This window comes from Artemia sp. Qi Xiang Cuo, chromosome 6, assembly GCF_049724085.1.
Source record: "Artemia sp. Qi Xiang Cuo chromosome 6, ASM4972408v1, whole genome shotgun sequence".
NCBI classification, from domain to species: domain Eukaryota; kingdom Metazoa; phylum Arthropoda; class Branchiopoda; order Anostraca; family Artemiidae; genus Artemia; species Artemia sp. Qi Xiang Cuo.
In genome coordinates, this window is record NC_142799.1 from 27,355,144 (window position 1) to 27,374,325 (window position 19,182).

Genomic DNA, 19,182 nt, shown 5'->3' on the forward strand with positions numbered 1-19,182 from the left:
TCAGTGGCTGTCTTTGTTAGTTTTCATGTCTGAATTTATGTGTTTGTGTGAGTTTTTGTATCTCTCACTCTCTTTGCCTGTGACTCTGGGCGGGTGTTTGCTTGTCCCAGTGCCACTTTTTGTCGGTTGGCATGTCTGAATTTATGCGTTTGTATGCGTTTTGTCTCTCTCACTCTCTGTGTCTGTGTGTCTGGGCGGGTGTTTGCTTGTTCCTGTGCCGGTCTTTGTCTGTTTGTATGTCTCAATCTATGTAGTTGTATGTGTTTTTGTCTCTTTTCTCTCACTCTCTAAGCCTGTGTGACTGTATGTAGCTGTTTGTATGTCTGAATTGTGTCTTTGTGTGTGTTTTTGTCTCTCTCACTCTCTGTGCCTGTGTGTCTGGTCAGATGGTCGCTTCTTCTAGTGCCTGTCTGTCAGTTTGTATGTCTGAACGTATGTATTTGTATGTGTTTCTGTCTCTCTCACTCTCTTTGCCTGTGTATCTGGGTAGGTGTTTGCTTGTCCCAATGTCTCTCAATGTCTATTTTTATGTCTGAAACTATGTGTTTGTACGTGTTTTTTGTCTCTGTCTTACTCTCTAAGCCTGTTTGTCTTGGCGGGTGTTTGCTTCTCCCAGTGAGAGGCCAAACCATAAAATCAATACCAAACTGTACAAATCATGGCCAACCTTTATAAAAAAAATCATAAGTAATGCATAGAAATCTCGAAGAGTTAATAAAAAATCATGAGCAAACTGTAGAAATCCAGAAAATTCCCATAGAAATCATACGCTATGCATAGAAATCCACACAAATTCATTAAAATCAGGGTCAATCCTGAAAATCCAGACCAAACCAAAAGACATCGAGACAAAACTATATAAATCATGAGCGGTCCATACAAATCCAGAAAAACTCTATAGAAATCATAACGAATGCATAGAAATTCAGAATGATTTACAGAAATCATAACTAAAACAAAAAAATCCAGACTAATTCATAAAAACAGTCAAGGTCAACCCTAGAAATCCAGACTAAATGATGGAAATTATGACCAAACTGTAGAAACCATGAAAGCTCTTTTAAATGATACATGAATTATTTATTTAACAGACAATCTTCGTTTTTTTAGTGAACGCCGAGTAAAGAAACAAAGCCCAAATGGAATTAGAAAATAGAGAAATCAATGGAAAACTGCTTAGAAGCTAAAAAATATTATTGACTCAGTTGTTATCTCAAAAGACCAGATGTGAGGGCTGTCACAGGATGTATTGTATCGTTTCAACGACAACTTGAATGATTACGTAATACAAAATAACTCACCATTCCTGAACCAAAAATCAATAATCAATAGTCAATAGTCATTATGGATAATTAATAATCAGTGCTCAGAACCATTACATTACAAAAATGATACCTGGCTGGTTATACTAATTACAATTTTTGGAGATCGAAACAAGTGTCATTAACCTTCAAAATAATATCTGTCTGTCCAGCAAGCATCTCAAATCCCCGTGTTATGCATGTTCTTGGATGATGCCAAAAAAGGTGCCCGGTAACAGATCACTGATAATACTTACCATATATCCAATTGAGAGACCGACTCCGAAAATAACTTGTTACGATGTAGTGACGCTTAGCATCGGTTGGCCAACGTCCCTGAAACAACATATCGATTGCCTTATAATGTATTTCCAGGGACATAATAATGTCGACGACAAAATATAGAGTACAAAGATATGAAAAAAAAGTTGAAAAAAATCCGTGTAAAAAAAACATGAAACCAAAAAAAAGAACCATTACCATACAAAAACCGTACCTGCCCAGTTGTAGTTATTACAATTTTTGGAGATCGAAACAAGTTTCATTAACCTTCAAAAGAATATGGCTGTCCAGCAAGCATCTCAAATCCCCGTGTTATGCATATTCTCGGAATGATGAAAAAAAGGTGCCCGGTAACAGATCACTGATAATACTTACCATATATCCAATTGAGAAATCGACCGCGGAAATAACTCGTTACGATGTAGTGACGCTTAACATCAGTTGGCCAACGTCTCTGAAACAATATATCGATTGCCTTAGAACGTATTTCCAGGGACATAATAATGTCGACAACCAGCCATAGAGTACCAAGACATGGAAGAAAAAAAAATAAAAAATTTATGTAAAAAAAGGGGGGTTCCTGGAGTTGGGGGAGGGGGTGGGCCCTGGAGGGGTAGGTTTGGGGCCCCTTGGGGCGGGAAGCATGGTGTGGGGACTCGGGCCCTGGTGTAGGACTTTAAGCCCTGGATGGTGACTCTGGGTCCTGGATGAGAATATGGGGGCCTAAACTCATGCGCAAGCCCGGTAATGGAAAACGGACACACAAAGTTACGTTAACCATCGAAAGAATATGTCTGTCCAGTATGCATCTCAAATCATCGTGGTATGCATATTCTCAGGAGGATGCCATAAATGATACCGGAAAGAGATAACTGTTAATACCTACCAAAAATCCCATTGATAAATCAACTGCGCAAATAACTTGTTACGATATTGTGGCGTTTAACATCAGTTGGCCAACGTCCCGGAAACAATACATTGAAGGCATTAGAATGTATTTCTAAAATCATAATATTTTTAATAGCTTGTTGGCTCAGTCGAGTAACGTGTCGTTCTTTTACCATAGGAAATCATTGGTCTCACGCTCGATTTCTGTATCAAAGACAAATTTCATAAAATCAATGGGAAGTTGTTTAGAAGCTAAAAAACGTGTCGTTGGAAAAGGAAACATATCACCATCTATAACTAAAGTTAACAATAACGACATCTATGACTTTGGTTATGCAGTCGGCAGCATTGGGGGAATCGCCGTTAAACCTTCTTCATGATCTTAGACACTACGGAAGAAAAAAGTAGCAGTCTCTAATGAAAGCACAACGCCATTACATTACAATAATAGTACATGCCCAGTTGTGGTCATAATCGATAACCAATAGTTAATAATCAATAACCGGTTCGACATCATTAGAGTACAAAAAAGATCTCATCCAATTGTTTGTTATAATCCATAACAAAACTTCGTTTATGAGACATAATGTCACTTCAAATTCACTTCTAAACATTTGTTTGAGATAACAGGAGGCCTTCTCTAACTGTTGTCATTCTTACAGAAACATTTCTTATCGGAGGACTTTAGATGAGGATGCCCGCTTGAAACGATTTCCTACGGCTGCGCTTAAAGTAATAGCATTTCTAACGTCGAGAAAATTTGTTTCCAAAGAAATGATAGATCTCGTAGAATATATCTGTCGTTAAGTGAGAGGAAATGAGGGATTGGTAACTCCGGTAACTCCAATACGGCCGCGCTTGTATTGTATAGGGCTGCACTTTCATGGTGGGGTAGAGCTGCGCTCGAAATGATAGGCCACGTGAATAGTGGGACAGGCCCACTGGTCAGATTGTAGAGACAGGGCACCGGCCGGAATGTAGGGTAAGAGCACCCGACATAATTTAGGGACAGGGCACCCGCCGGAATCTCGGGACAGGGCACCCAGGGCATCTTCCGAAATCATCAACACAATACTACTGGTATCCTAGAAAAAAGATTCTTTCCCTGAACAACTATTACAACGAAATATGGTAATGACGTCTAGAATAAGTAAAAAAAAGTCTATCTTCCGTTAAGATAAACCATTTCTGACTTTACTTGCATAAGATTTTTCTTGTCATACGAATTTACAACACTTTTACAGGTTTCTCGTGTCGTCAATAAAGTTAGTGAATTTGTTCGCAAAGCAAATATCACAAAGTTTATCCTGATCACATAAGAATTTTACGTTTTCGACAGCTTTATGAACAGCCTAATTAGCTTCATTGACGCCGTGGAGCCAAGCTTAAGCAGTTGGGAAGAGGGGCTAAAGTGAATTAATCCGCATGGCGCCTCTGAAAGGAAATACGATCAATCATGCATTTAAGCAGCGAATGCCAGCTATATTCCTCGCCAGGGCGAAGCAAAGAAATAAGGATTGGGGTAATTTTTAGCTTACAAAAGTTATCTATAACTGGTGGTATAGGATTCTGTAGGGCGAACTACAACCTACCAGAAAATTCTCTTAATTTGAGATTGAAATTACTGGCCAACATAAAAAAATGAAAAAGTAATGACACCATCAGAAAAAAAATCTCACCGCTGAAAATAATGCACCAGGACATACGAAATCAGAATCTTATTAGTTATTGAAGAGCGCCACGCTTCAGCCCTACTAAATAATATTAGCCATAGCGGGACCAAGAAACCCGGTGATTCTTGTACCATCCATGCGCTTTTTGCACTTATCATGAAACCATACTTCCTACTAGTGAAGCGACCATATGGGGCAGGCATTAGGAGCATGACAACGAAAACACTAATAGTGTAGATGACTTTAAATATTAGCATGTGGTATATCAGCTCCGTAAGGGAAGATGCAAGGAATAGAGGGCTCAGAACATATTGAATTACTTCATCAGGGTTGAAAAACGTGTTGATGATCATCTGTAAGAGATTGATGCACAAATAAATATAAATAAATTCTAAATAAAAAAATAATCATTTAAATATCATCTAATTATACAAAATTATATATTCTAATTTATTACAATTATATATTATATATAATTGTACACAAGTATATAAATATATATACATATAAATATATATATATATATATATATATATATATATATATATATATATATATATATATATATATATATATATATATATATATATATATATATATATATATATATATATATATATATATATATATATATATATATATATATACATATATATATATATATATATATATATATATATATATATATATATATATATATATATATATATGTATATATATATATATATATATATATATATATATATATATATATACACACACACACACACACACACACATATATATATATATATATATATAAAAAATATTATATTATATATGTATATAGTATATATAAAAATAAATTCTAAATAAAAAAATAAAAAATTTAAGTCGAAGAGTTAAATGAAACGAAATCGAAGTGACAAGGACCATTTAAGTGGCTATGCAGACGTAAAGTGCCTTAAAAACCGTTAGAAACACAATGAGATTTTAAAGAGACGAAAACATCTAGAATTAGAGAATAGTTGGAAACAAATTAATATTTGTAGCTTTTCAAACGAGTTTTTTGCCATTTTAATTTTCCGCTTCTGAAATACAAGTATGACGCTAAAATCAAGAAAACCCCATATCATTCATAAATTTGACTTATTTGACCACAGGTGTAACTGTAGATCGTTTTTTAGCACTAGGATCTTACATCTAAGATCTTTCATCTTTTCTGCAAAGATTATCGTTTTTTCAACTCATCTTTGTTCTAGGATCTTACAGCTCACTGATGTTAGCAAAAAGCGTGAAAGACGCCATCTTTCTGTCATATAGAACAATGATGAGAAAACTTTCATGATATGCTCATTATTGTTCTCAGACCGTTGATCAGAGCAGAATGATGAAAGACGTTGCATAAAAACGACAAAATATGCAAGATCCTAGTTCAAAGATTTCCCTTTTAAGTGTTTTCTGACAAAAGATGTAAGATTTAGCACATTGATAAGTGAAAAAAGGGCCCTTATGATGTGGCTTGGCATTACCCTGCTGGTCCTCCCTTTGACGACAGCTTAGTAAACCGGTTTTGGCTACTTTAACAGAAGTGTAAAAATGTCAGATACAAACTATAGGAGTAAAAGCAAGAGTATACGCCTGTCAAAGGAACCATTCCTATGAGATCTTATAAATACCGAAATTTAGTAGAACTGATTTAAGCCAATCATAATTCTTTATAGAATTTGTCCACCAATCTGAAAATTCTAGGAAAAATTTGATTGGCTCAAATTAGCGATAGCTAAATCTTGGTATTAGTAACATCTCATTGTCAATGGACGAAATAAGACTCGGATTATGGGCGACAAGCTTTTCCGGAGGGGCTTATCATCAGGGTATGGATGGTCAAAGTGATTAATTTTGGATTTTTGGTGAACTTACGAACTTTTTTTCTCTTTTAAGAAGGGGGGCTCGGACTCCAAAACAGTATCTTCAGGGACTAGTTATGGTTCCAATCTCATGGCACGAAAAAGAAGGAAACCATGACCCAGGCAAGATAGATTTCTTGTTGGGAGTTTTTTGAGTCTAACCTTACTCCTCAACATTTTCGAGAATATGATCAATAAAATTGATTTTTTTATACTTTAGCGTAAAGAGTAGTGGCTTTAGTATGTGGCAGCCCTCTCATACATATATATATATATATATATATATATATATATATATATATATATATATATATATATATATATATATATATATATATATATATATATATATATATATATGTATGTATGTATGTGTGTTGTGTATATATATATATATATATATATATATATATATATATATATATATATATATATATATATATATATATATATATATATATATATATATATATATATATATATATATTATAATATATATATAATTGTTTTACAATTAACCAAGAGTTGTCACCCCCTCCAGCATTCAAAATCCGAATGAAGGACGGGGAATGGGCGGTAGAGAACTTTTTAAAGCTTCAAAACGTCAACTTCCACCCCCCCCCCAGAAGATTCACTTAACTCCGACTTGGTAGCTGGCGTATAACTATGAAATACTGTATAGCCTTGAGTGTTACTCTAAAAATTCTCTATAATAAACGTTCCAATTTAAGGGGACCGATATATTACGGTCAGACGCACCAACGCGGGCCAGTATAGCCGGTGAAATTGGGAGGGAACTTTATAGCTCTTTGAAAGTTCCAGGGTCATCCTAGGCTTGTCACTTGTTTTAGCTCTAGAAAAGCCAAAATTAATGTTTTACAGCACAAAATGGCAGACATCGACACAATACATCCCAAAAAATGAAACCTCAAATATCTACTCTGTCAAAAATTTCTCAACTCAACAAATTACAAACAGGATACCTATTGGCACTGTAGTCGTGCATAATTTTGATTTTAACGACAGGTGTAACCATAATTTGGCCCGATTGTTCTGAAGACACGGAAAATAATTATGTTTATAACGACATTATGACGAGTCACAACAAACAAACAAAGCTGTATTGCTATAACTGATGAAAAGTAGGATGAAACGGTTAAAAAAAAAGGAGTTTCTTTTTTTTAAGATTATGACACAAATTTGAGATGTTTGGGCGGGAGGAGGGAATCATGAAGTCATCGCTAATGAGTTAAAACTCCTACTGGTTTTGGACTCAATAAAATCTTATATAATTGTTACACCATTTATTTCAATACATTGCCATATATCCATTTTAGGAATTATAAATCAAGTTCAGTTTCAGAAGAGTTACAGTGTTCCCTGTCATAGCAGCCTAAATTTTGTATCGCCATAATTCTATGCGAAGAATGATCACACCAAATGGGATTCAAAATATGGCAATAAAAGCAAAGTGAGCCAATTACAAATCAAGGGTCGCCGTGTACATTTTTAGAAAGAACGTCTTTACTTTTTCTTCTTGTTTGGATTAATATGGAGACGCTTCCGCATAATTTCATCACCGGAATCAAATTCAGAGCCTTGCAATATGTTGCTACAGCCTAATTCGAACTTTGGGTCCCATAGTACCAAGCAGAGATCAAACCCACTGCACCGCTACAGGACTAGAAATATTTTTAAATTTCCCATTAAAATTTTTTTATGTCACAGACTAAGAATTATTTGTCTAGTTCCTTTTAACTTATAGGTTAATTTAGTCACAAGATAACAATTTGTAATTTGGCTAATTAAACTAGAGTTTTTTTTTCAATTGGAGAATAGTGTCAAGCAGAGTGGGTCCTAAAAACCTCTGATAAACTGGTGATTTTGACAATTTTAGTTGACTGTTTTGAACTTTTGAGAAATGAAATGTCAAAGAAATCTCAAATTCGTAGCGTCGTCTATTTGAGCACTTAATATGACACAGGCGCGGACTCAAAGTGCGATAGCACTAAACACGATAGTAAAAAATATGGTTCATATTACAGTCGTACGATACCACAATTCAAAGTACCGTATTCGTAAGTCGTTATTCAATAGTTGAGAAAGCATTGATACCAATTAAAGGTGGTGCATTTTTAGCCCACCACCCCTTAGATTAAAAAAAAGGAAGCATTTTTTTGCATTTGTACTGAGAGTCCCTTTTTGGTGTTTTCATTGAAAAAAGTCGATAATAAAACAAAACTGGCCCTCAAAGATTCCAAAAACATATTTCGCCCCCCCCCTCCCGGAAACATTTTCGTGAATTGGTACCACTGTGATTAAGTACCCCAAAAACAATTTAATTATTTTTTTTTATCAATCAAAGTACAATACCGTAATCAAAATAATTTATTTTGTATATCGAAAAACAAATACATACCCAGTAAAAGGACTTTAATAAAACAACATTCAGCGAAGCTACAAAATATACGGAATAACAATTTTTCTATCTTTTGGATAATCTTCAAATTTTTCCAGGTAATATCTGAAAGAAAATAAAAATAATATTAGCCTTTCTAATCCAATGCTTGCTTCGATGGAGAATGGTGATAAACATCTCAATTGAGTTGAAGATTTTATAATTCGATCTTAACGCCAATTGAGCTAAGACTCGTCATAAGTAGGAAAAGAAAGACAAGAAAGGAAACACATGGTTTACACATCATGTATGAAGCATCAATTGCAACAGGCTAACTTGCTTCGAAAGTAATAGCAGCAATTTTAGCTGCATACATGATGTCTGCTAAAAATATCTTACCAGCCATCATCGCTGTAGGAATTCTCGAAGAATTTGCAAGTTCATACATATATTAACACGATCTTTTAGCTGCCATGTGTCTCAAGTTACGAGTACAAGGTCGAATAATATATAATTTGCCCTCATGCATACAGCTTTCTTTAGCTTTGATGAACTCTTTTCAATGCTTGCATGCTATAAGATCTTTCCCCCATTTTTTATAATTGTAAGAAGAAAGAAAATTGAAAAAGTTTGAAATAAGTATATCTATATTGGTTTCTCTCTCTATTTCCATTTATTTGTATTTTCAACTGCAATGATCATATCATGAAAATGATAAAATGGTAGATAACCAGTAAGTACTCAAAAGAAGAATAATGGTATTGTTTTTATATACAGTAATAAAATTACTGTTATACAATACCGTCATAGAAAAAAATTCAATCACTGTAATTATCAGCAAAGTCATAAAATCATGGGTAAACAGTGGCTACTCGAACGAAAAAAATAAAATAAAAGCAATATAGGGAGCCTTTGAGGTTGGTGCCAAAATTGAAATAAAGTAACGATTATTGCATTCTAAAAAAATAAAATAGAAATAAAAACAATTACGAAGAATTCAGTGCATCATACCGGCACTTTTGGCAAGCGAAATTGGAATTTGAACTTTAGAAAGGTTAGAAAATTCGAGTCACACAAGCAACTTGAACAGACTGTCGTGCTTTAAAATGTCTGTGTCATCTAATTTGAATTGCCCCTAATAAATCAGCTCCAAGTGACAATTTCATATGAAAGTTTTCAGCTTTTCAACAAAATAAGTGTTTAAAAAAAGTAAAAACTCCATTAAACCAAAATGAACAAAAATACAGTCAAATATTCTACCAAGAATACAACTACCACAAATCAGTATCAATAGATAAATGAAACCCAAAACAAACAGAAATTAAAATGAATAAGAGTCAAACTTAAAACGAGCAGAAAGTAATATGAGTAGGGTTCTAAACCTCAAGATTTCTAAAAGCCAGAATATAATTTGCGCTTTACTGAAAAAAATTCAAATGAATTTACTGGAGAAAATCTGCATTACCAGTTTAATATACATATGCTGATATTTATTCCTTAAAATCTTAATTGATTTTTGATTTCTTAAGGTTAGAAAAGTGAAACATTTAAAAGAATTTTTTTTCAGTAAAAATGGATGTGCTTGGGGAAAAGGTGGGCGTCAGAGAGGGGTTAGTTGCCCTCCAATCACTTTCGACTATTAAAAAGGGCACTAGCCCTCTCAATTTCCAATTAAATGAGCCCCTTTCAAGTTTCTATGACAGCACTATCTATAAAAACCTTATATACACCCAGGGCATAACTTAAAACTTTTGCCCTGGGGGCTCTAGGGGGTTGTCATCCTCAAATACAAAATTTCCGAAATTTCAAATACGTTGAACAAAATGGTTATCTCTAAACTTTGATTGGATGTGTTAGGGGAAATGGTGGGCGTGAGAGGGGGGTTAGGTGCCCTCCATTCTCTTTAGACTATTAAAAAGAGCACTAGCCATTTCAATTTTTAATAGAATGAGCCCTTTTTGAAGTTTCTAAGACAACACTTTCTATAAGAACCTTATATGCCCCCAGGGCATAACTTAAAACCCTTGTCCTGAGGGCTGTGGGAGGGGTTGTTATCCTTAAAAAACTAGTTTACAAGAATTTAAACTGTACGGGACAAAATGAATTTCTAAAGGTATTGATCCGATTGGATTAAGTAAATGGCTTGTATGAGAGGGAGGTTAGTTGCATATCACTCACTTTCGACTATTAAAAGAGAATTGTCCATAAGGAATTCTATTTGAATGAGCCCTTTTAAAGTTTCTACGACAAACATTTCTATAAAAACCTTATATGCGTCCAGGGCATAACTTACAACACTTGCCCTGAGGGCTGTGGGGAGTTTCCTCCTCAAAAACATAATTTCTATTTGGAAATCAACTACGTTGAACAAAATGGCTATCTACAAATTTTGATTGGATGTGTTTGAGGAAATGGTGGGCGTGGAAGGGGTGTTAGTTGCCCTCCAATCACCTTCGACTATTAAAAAGGGCACTAGCCATTCCAATTACTAATCGAATGAGCCCTTTTCGAATTTTCATGACAACTCCTTCGATACGAAGTGCCGTGGTCTAAAGGAACAAAATAAAGAAAATAAGCAATACATTTTGCCAATATTGTTCTTTACTTAGGCAGCGCTATTGTGCTCCCTATGATCATAGAACTTATATTCCTGAATAGATAAGACTAACATTCGGTAGTCTTTAATCTCTACTTGCACTGGCTCTGTACTAGTTCAATTGGGTGTAATTTGGTGTGCTGCGCTGTAATTGCGGTTTTAAAATGAATAATTGTCCAAGGCAAATCCGTTTGTTTTGTAATAATCATATAAAATTTTACTCTCTTGAATACAGTTGACTTTAAATCAACTGTTGAAATCAACTTTGAAATCAATTTGGCTATTTAACAAAAAAAAAAAAAAGGTCCAGGAAAGGGCTTTATTTCAGTGTCACTTTGTCAACTGACAATTCTTTTGGGGGGGGGGGAGCAACGCTAGATATTTTTAAATATATAGGGAGGATAGGTCAATGAATTTTTAAATTTGTTCAATGAAAATACCAAGAAAGACATTTTTCAATGAAAATATCCCCCAGAAAAGTATTTTTTCTAAATCTAGGGGGGGGGGGGAAGCAAAAAGTCTTTTCAAAAAGTCATTTGGGAGGCCCCCTGCCCTCCAAATTGACGCCACTGACTTATTCTCTTGTGAAAAGTTAGTAATATTTGTAGCTTTATATTAAGATAGTATTGGAGAAGTTATGAACAATATCCGCAAATTTAAAAAGACTCATGATTAACTTTCGTATAAAAAAGCATATATTTTGTAGCCTTTTCCCTTACTACTCAGACGTTTGTAAAGTTTGGAGTAAAATAAATATTAATTGTTATTATGAACAATGGAAGACTTTCCGAAAGTCCACCCAATTTTATATTTATCACCAAAATCCCGAGGTGACGAAGTGTAAATAAAGAATGGCCTGTTCTGATAGTAACTGAAACTCTAAAAAACAGGTTTTGTTAAAAATATCTACTACTACTGCTAATAACAACTCTTTGGAGCACCAAGCCACCTGAACCCAACACAGCTGCGTACGCTACTTGTCTAGGGGCGAATCTCCAGCATTTTTATTGGAGGGAGGGGCAAGAGGGGTTCATATCCGGATAGTCAAGGGGTATGGGATATATAAATTTTGTTTACCCATATTATTGGGGGAGGGGGGGGGAAGGCCCCCCCCCCCCAAAAAAAAACACCCCTGTACTTGTTCATCCCGACCTATACTATACCCTATTTGATGCCACATGGGGATTCTATTTAACGATAAGGGATCACAGACATGAAATTTTCTTTCTTTTTTTTTCACAACAAAATTCAGAATTTCGTGTATTTCCAGTTTGTTGCATGGGTGTTCGGTCCAGAGAATCGCTTCTTCGTGAATATATTGTTCATCAATGTCAATAAAGGTGAGTAGATGCGGTGTTTTATGGCAAAATAATAATTTTTTTCCTAAAAATAATACTGTCAGCTCAATTTAACTTTTTGTGTCTTAAAAACGTGGTTTCAAGACCGGTAGGATACTGCTCAAACATGGCATAGGAATAAACTATATAAATGGAAAATGCTAACCTCAGGTGAAAAGGTTTATTGCCCAGGATCAGCATAGGGGAGGAGACCCTTGGACATCTTTTATACAAGTACTGGGCTCTTTTTGCGAAAGAATCCATTTTTTAGGTTAAACAATTCTTAAATTTTTCCAGCAATCTTGGAAAAGACCTGGAACAATTGCAACAGACAGATGGAAGGAAGTATTTGTACTTTAACATGATTTCTGGTTTTTATAGGTTTACTAAAAACTGAAACCTCCAATGTATTTTCCTCAGACATGTTTAATTGGATGACCTAATTTTTATCAAGATGGCACCTCTTTTCAGCGCTGTTTTTCCCCTTTTTCTAAAGGTATGCAAATGCCTTTATGCCAACAACTTCCTTCAATTGGTAATTACATACGTTGGCCATGCTAGTGGTTACACTCCCGTAATCTTCATACAAAATCGCAAAACTTGAAAGCAGACCGTGCCATGCAAAATTGCATGGCAAAGTTGGAACACAAATCCTAACATGAGTTTCTGGTTTTTTATAGTTACTCCTTATTTGCCCTACTGAATACTATTTTGCACTGCCTATTTGGATGAATAGATCATATCAACATTGCCAACATTTATTGGGCTAAAGTGGCTTACTTATGATGATGGAATGATCGTTGTCCAAGAAAGAGGGCTGCAAACAGAGCAAACACTGCTGCTGTTGGACTCCATGATGCTATGGCGAATCCACTCCATTCAAGAATTTCACCAAAATAATTGGCTCCAGTCACGTAATGGAATAAACCTTTATTTGGTATTTTATAACTTTTCTCGCCGGGCTTTCTCAAGTTTCTCAGAACATGGTCAGAATTGATATTGATTATCAAACCAGAAAAGAACAGGAATAGCCCTAAAAATAGACAAGGATTGGAAAATTGATAAATAAGTTCAGCATTGGTTGAATAACATAATTTTAAAACATGGACTCTCTCCTGAAATTTTCTTTAACACTTATTGGCCAGACCCAAAAGAGGGCTATTTTCAAAGAAACTGAAACTAGAACTGAGCCAAAGTATTTAGAAATGCCTGCTACAGTTACTAAAATAAGAAGAATAAACTTTACAAACATAGAACGCTAGAATGGAACATTACCATTCTAGCATTCTGGGGGAATAGCAGAATTTTTCTCCGAGGGGAGGAAGGGGTTTTTCACTATTCGGGTAAGAACAATATAATATCCGAACTTTGATTCTCGCATGGGAGAACTTGGGGGAGCCTAATTCTATGGATGTTGAGTACATGTGCAGGAGTTTCTTGTAAACGTTTTGGGAATATTGTAATATATTATTCTATGAAACTCGACTTAGATTTGAAGTATTTGGGACTTATATTGTAGGGTTTAGATTTGAGGTCTTAGATTTGAAGTTAGGTTTGAATTAGTGGAGATTATTTTATGAAAAAAAATGGAGTAAATTTTTAGGGAATGTAGAAATAGTATAGGATTTTACGAATCTTTAGATTATAGATTTTAGATTTGGTCATTTTTTTAATGACTGTTTGGAATTTATTTTAAAATAGTGGAATTTATTTTATATGTTGAGGGGGATACGATTCACCTGGATTGTGAAGTATTTGATTTTTGGGAATTTTTTTGAGGATTATTGTAGCTACCTAACAACACAAGTCCCAGCAAGAGTAGAGTGTGTTGAAATGTGATGTATTAAAAAAATAAATGGTGTTATATTTTTAATTTTTTCTTTTATTTATGTAAATATAGTGAAAAGTGTTTTAAAGTATTATAAGAAAAGTGAATGTATTTTAAACTACAAAAACGTATATGCATTGTAAATTTGTAATTTAATGTTATTAGGCCTAATGAATGGGAGCAGACTCTTGCCGCCGTGGGTAGCTAGAATGAGAATTTTGAAATTGTTGTATGGTAAATTAATGGATGGAGAATCGTGTGAATGAAAAAAAAAAGAGTTTAGGAACAAGGTAGTTAAATGTACTGGGAGAGAAAAAATTATGTATGTGAGGAATTATAAAAGTGGAAAGCTATGGAACGTCGAGTAAGAGGTAAGATAGATAGGTAGTAAAGTGAAGGAATAATAGAGAAATAGGGACAAATTAGATTAAAAGTAAGCAAGGAGTCTTAGATAAAAAAAAAAGAAGAAAGAAACAGGATTGATTTTTTTTCTTTCAGGAGTACGAAAAGAAAACAATAACCCGTTTGATTCTATCGATTACGTGAAGTATCACCAACCTATTATTAAGAAAACGAAAAAGAAGAGGTAACACAGAAAGGAGGACCAAATACCGCTGGATAAAAGAAAGAAAAGCAGAAAAATTTAAAAGATGCATTAGAAAATGATTTTGTATTTTTTCAATATTATAGTCTATTTTTGAAAAAAAAAGAACACATAAATTTTCAGTGGACAAGATAGACCGCTGTACTTGTATTATAGACCTACTACCGCTCAAGTTGTTCATTCATTGATGCATTATAGAACCTTTTTTTTCGTTAGTTTCTTTCAGCTTAGCGTGAGACATTTCTCAAGGGCCAAAATATTTGATTTATTCGTTACTTTATATTTACGACAAATATTTCTAAGAATAATTAATGCCCAACGGTATGTTCCAGAAGCTAATTTATCTAATTAGAAGTAAAAAAGTTTATTTGCACCAATAAGAAAAAAGAATAGCAAAGTATATTCTTTGGCGAAGTTAATTGACTTTAAAAGCACCTCTTTATCGCAGGCTTTTCTTTTTCGGTACAAAATAGACTTCAAAAAGAACAAATAAATCTTCAGTAGATAAGATAGAAAACCACTATGCAATACAATCTAGTAAATTTATCGTTAAAAATAACTATGCAATAATAACATGAGCCAAATGTGAAAAAAAATCTAAATATAATTTTTTTTTTATTTTATTCAATAAAATGGGTCCCAATAAAGGACATTTAAATTGTAAAAAAATAAAAAAAGCTTGTTAGTTTCAAAAGAAGTCCCAACGTATATCAGCGTATTTGGAACAATCTCCAAAAAAAAAGAACACTAGAATAACCTACAATTAAGATACTCGTCCAATCCAAAACGTGGCTCAGACGAAAGTAACTCAATTTATATATGCACTGCCTAATTGACTGTTTTTTTTATAGTTTTGCTGTTATTTTGCTATTTTTTTTAGTTCTTCAGTGTTTTCAACGTTTTTAACAACTTGATTAGGCTACTGAGTTTTGTATATTGTTTGTATTATTTTTCCTACCATGTTTAGGTCAGCGAAATATTAGCTTTTTGTACTTTTTCTTCTGTGAACTGGCACAAAGTTCCGTTTCTGATTATTCTGAGGGATTTACATAAAACATTAAATAAAATATTTCCTTCGATAGTACAATTTCTTAAAACATCAAGATGATTATTAAATTTGAGTAGATTTATTTAATCATACAAAGAAGCAGTAAGTTCGCAGCTAGTCACATTATGCATATAAGAAAGAAAATAATGAGGACTGACTGTAATAAATGATAATACAAGGAAAACAGTAATAACAGGAAACACAGAAGAAGGTAGCAAATAAAAAGTAGCAAATAAAAAGATGGCGACTTTTTTTTAAATCTGATGCTGAACCACTCCCTTCTTGTTGTAGGCGAGTGACGGGGCAAAGTCACGCTAATCTAAGTTTGTCAAAAGTACCTGAGCTTGCAGATTTTTAGGGAATCGAACGGAATTTTTGCACAAGGACTTCATTAAATTTTGCACAAAATTCGGAATGCACAAAGTTGACATTTAAGCCCAGATACAGACTTTGCAGATTTGAAAAAGACGGCTGCATGAATGACCTATGACAAGGGGAATGGCACAGTGGAAGAATGTCGAAGGCACTGTAGACCCAAAATAGTACCGGCCCTTTTCTGGAAGCTTCCAAGTGTCCCAGCTCCCAGTCAGCTTAAAGAATTATGTACCCCCAGCATGAGAAAACTCGTCTTGCTTATAGCAAGGGAACTGACACCAATCTACAATGAGAAAGCAGTGTTCCGATATAATTTTCGAAGTCACCATGAGAGCCTTGGAGCAAACAAGAAGTTTGAAGGTATTTTTGAAATCCCAAGCTGATCAAAACATGTCTCGCCACTTATATAGAAACTATCCAAGCTGCTAAAGAGAATCCCCACTACCGTGTTACATTCCGCAGCACCGACTTAGAGAATTTTTACACCAAGTCAGGACTATGCCTATGTTTGTGATAAGTGTGTACCAAGTTTTGCACTTATTCAAGACTGAGCTTTTTTTCAACCAAATCAAGACTAAACTTATTTTTACAGCTAGGTAGTCAGTAGGTTAGGCTTACCTTGTTTTAACACTGAGTCGGGACTAAGCTCATTTTGGCACAATGTCATCAAAAATTGCGTAACTTGGACTTCCCCCATTTTTGTGTTGAGTCAGGACTTAGCTCATTGGCGGAATAATGGAAAATTCCGCAGTTTCGACTTTGCTCGTTTTGCATAAATTTAGTCTGTAGCCTGGACTTTTCTAATTCTGGCAAGTACTCGGGAACTGTTTTTGTCTTTGCACTTAGCGCTCAGGGTTACCTACTTTCCTACAGATTGAAAATTCTTGTATGATTCCGGTTCAAATAAGGAAGGGAATAACTACCTACTAAAAAGTTGGCAGCGAAAAGTAGAAGGCTGGGTTCGGAGGAAGTCACAAGGTCAATTTGTACCTACAATCATGCTTATTTGAATTCCTTATATTATTAAATTTTAACAAGGAGCAAGAATTGCTCCTTGCTCCAACATGGCAGGTTTTTCTACTAAACTGAATAAGTAAATACAGTCGACTCTAGATAATTTGATGAATCTCTCGATAATTAGAACTTTTTTCGTGGTCCCTTGAAAAACACTTGATAAATTAAAAAAGAAACCCCCTTGACAACCTAAATTTGCAACGAAGGCATCTTGCTTCACAATACTCTGTAAAATGTACCAATTCTACTGGATAACATTGATAAAAGTGAAAATGTGAAAGTAACAGTTTTGACCTCTATATTTATGATCGATAAGGCCTGGAAAAATGTCAGTTCTACCACCCTACAAAACTGCTTAAAAATATGAGCTTGCTGAGTAAACAGAAAACCCCCCATGGTTATCAGAGTTACGAGATTTAACGGGATTCATCCCCCTAGACACAGAGTGGTTGCTTATACACAACTGTGATGAGTTTACCTTTGAGGATTTTGTTTACACGAACGATGGAATTGCTGTCCATGGTGAACTAACTGATGCCAAATTGTTGACCTTTCAAGATGAGGAGGAGGATAAAAAAAGGAAAAACAGCCTAGTCACATTAAGCAAGGCAAGATTATCTATCAACACCTTACGTTCTTAGCTCTCAGAAGAGAAACAAAACAAAAAACAAAAGTGATAATTTCTTTATAGCTCTCATTACCGTTGAAAATGAATCGGACAATTTAAGATGTAAATTGCTTTATAAGAAAAAAAAATACCAATTACTGTGCAAAACTATTTTTTGACTCGCATGGTTTTTAACATACATACGTGATTGCGAAATTAAATAGAAGCGTTTATATGTATGTATTTACATATATAGGTTGTGTATTTTCAATAAAGCATTTGTTTATTTGAAATGGTTCCTTGTCCCTTCTTGATTATTTGAACTCTTGTTATTTTGAATATCTCGGTAATTTGAACTTTTCCTCTTGTCCCTTGAGTTTCAAATTATCGAGAGTCGACTGTATTCAGAATAGGTCATTTGGATCCCTCACTCCTGCAAATTCATGGGTTATTTCGTCCATGGAGGCATATTTTTTGGATTTTTTAAAAATATTTTAAGTGAGATGGCTAACCATTTCTGAGAGCTATAACCACACCTAATGAAATAATGAAATACTCGTATTACCAATTTGGTGCAAATAGCTAGAAGACTCATAATCGTCTACCTAACGTAGCAGTATTTTGCAACATTTGTTATCACAGAATTATAATCCCACCAGTCAGAGATCACATAAAGATCAATCTGTAGGGATGGAACATCTGATTTTCATTGAATAGAGCAATACAGCTGTACGGCATCTGCTAACATCCTGGTCTCTCAAGACTCCTGCAGAAGACAAATCATTGATAGATACATAAAACAATACTGGATCAAGACAACTCCCCTGTGGAGCCCCACTTGGCATCCGAACTAAGTATGATTTTTTTTTTTTTTTTTATCCCCAACAAACAGTTGCTAAGTCCTTCCTGTTAAATAGTGGGAATTTGAGAACCAGTCAGAGATCAAACAGTTCATGGTAACGAACTGTAAGTGAGGAGCGACCCGGCTCAATAGTAACCGAAACTCTAAAAAACGGAATTTTAATACCAATAGATACATCAAAAGAATTGGACTTCTATACTGATTTCAAATATATATGTTTCATCAAGTTAAGTCTTACCCATCAAAAGTTACGCAAAAACTTGCTGAAAGAATTTGCCTTATTTTCGAAAAATGGAGGAAACACCCCTTAAAAGTCTTAGAACCTTAATGGATATCACATCGTCAGAAGAGGGAAAATCTTTCCATGGAGGAAGTTTTCATGGGGGAAGGGACATTGCTATGAAGAGGGCGCCGGATTTCCCAGTATTATTTAAAAAAATGAACAGAAATTAAATAAAAAAACAAGTTTTCAACTGAAAG

The 19,182-nt window shown here is 34.5% G+C and overlaps 1 protein-coding gene and 1 pseudogene across 4 annotated transcripts in view; both read right to left on the reverse strand.

Annotated features, from left to right (window-relative positions):
• Positions 1-19,182, reverse strand: part of LOC148951064 (3-oxo-5-alpha-steroid 4-dehydrogenase 1 pseudogene) — a 61,119-nt pseudogene that overhangs the window by 8,530 nt on the left and 33,407 nt on the right. Inside the window, exon 2 of the transcript XR_016141916.1 lies at positions 4,151-4,497. The product of XR_016141916.1 is annotated as a 3-oxo-5-alpha-steroid 4-dehydrogenase 1 pseudogene (transcript). The remainder of the gene's footprint in view (positions 1-4,150; positions 4,498-19,182) is intronic.
• LOC148951065 (3-oxo-5-alpha-steroid 4-dehydrogenase 1-like) overlaps positions 8,450-19,182 on the reverse strand; it is a 44,143-nt gene continuing 33,410 nt past the window's right edge. For all 3 annotated transcript variants that reach the window (XM_089090603.1, XM_089090604.1, XM_089090605.1), the window contains 2 exons: positions 13,145-13,397; positions 8,450-8,557 (listed from right to left, as the gene is read on the reverse strand). In XM_089090603.1, coding sequence (XP_088946729.1) covers positions 8,491-8,557; positions 13,145-13,397 — 320 coding nt within the window. In that variant the 3' untranslated portion in view covers positions 8,450-8,490. The remainder of the gene's footprint in view (positions 8,558-13,144; positions 13,398-19,182) is intronic.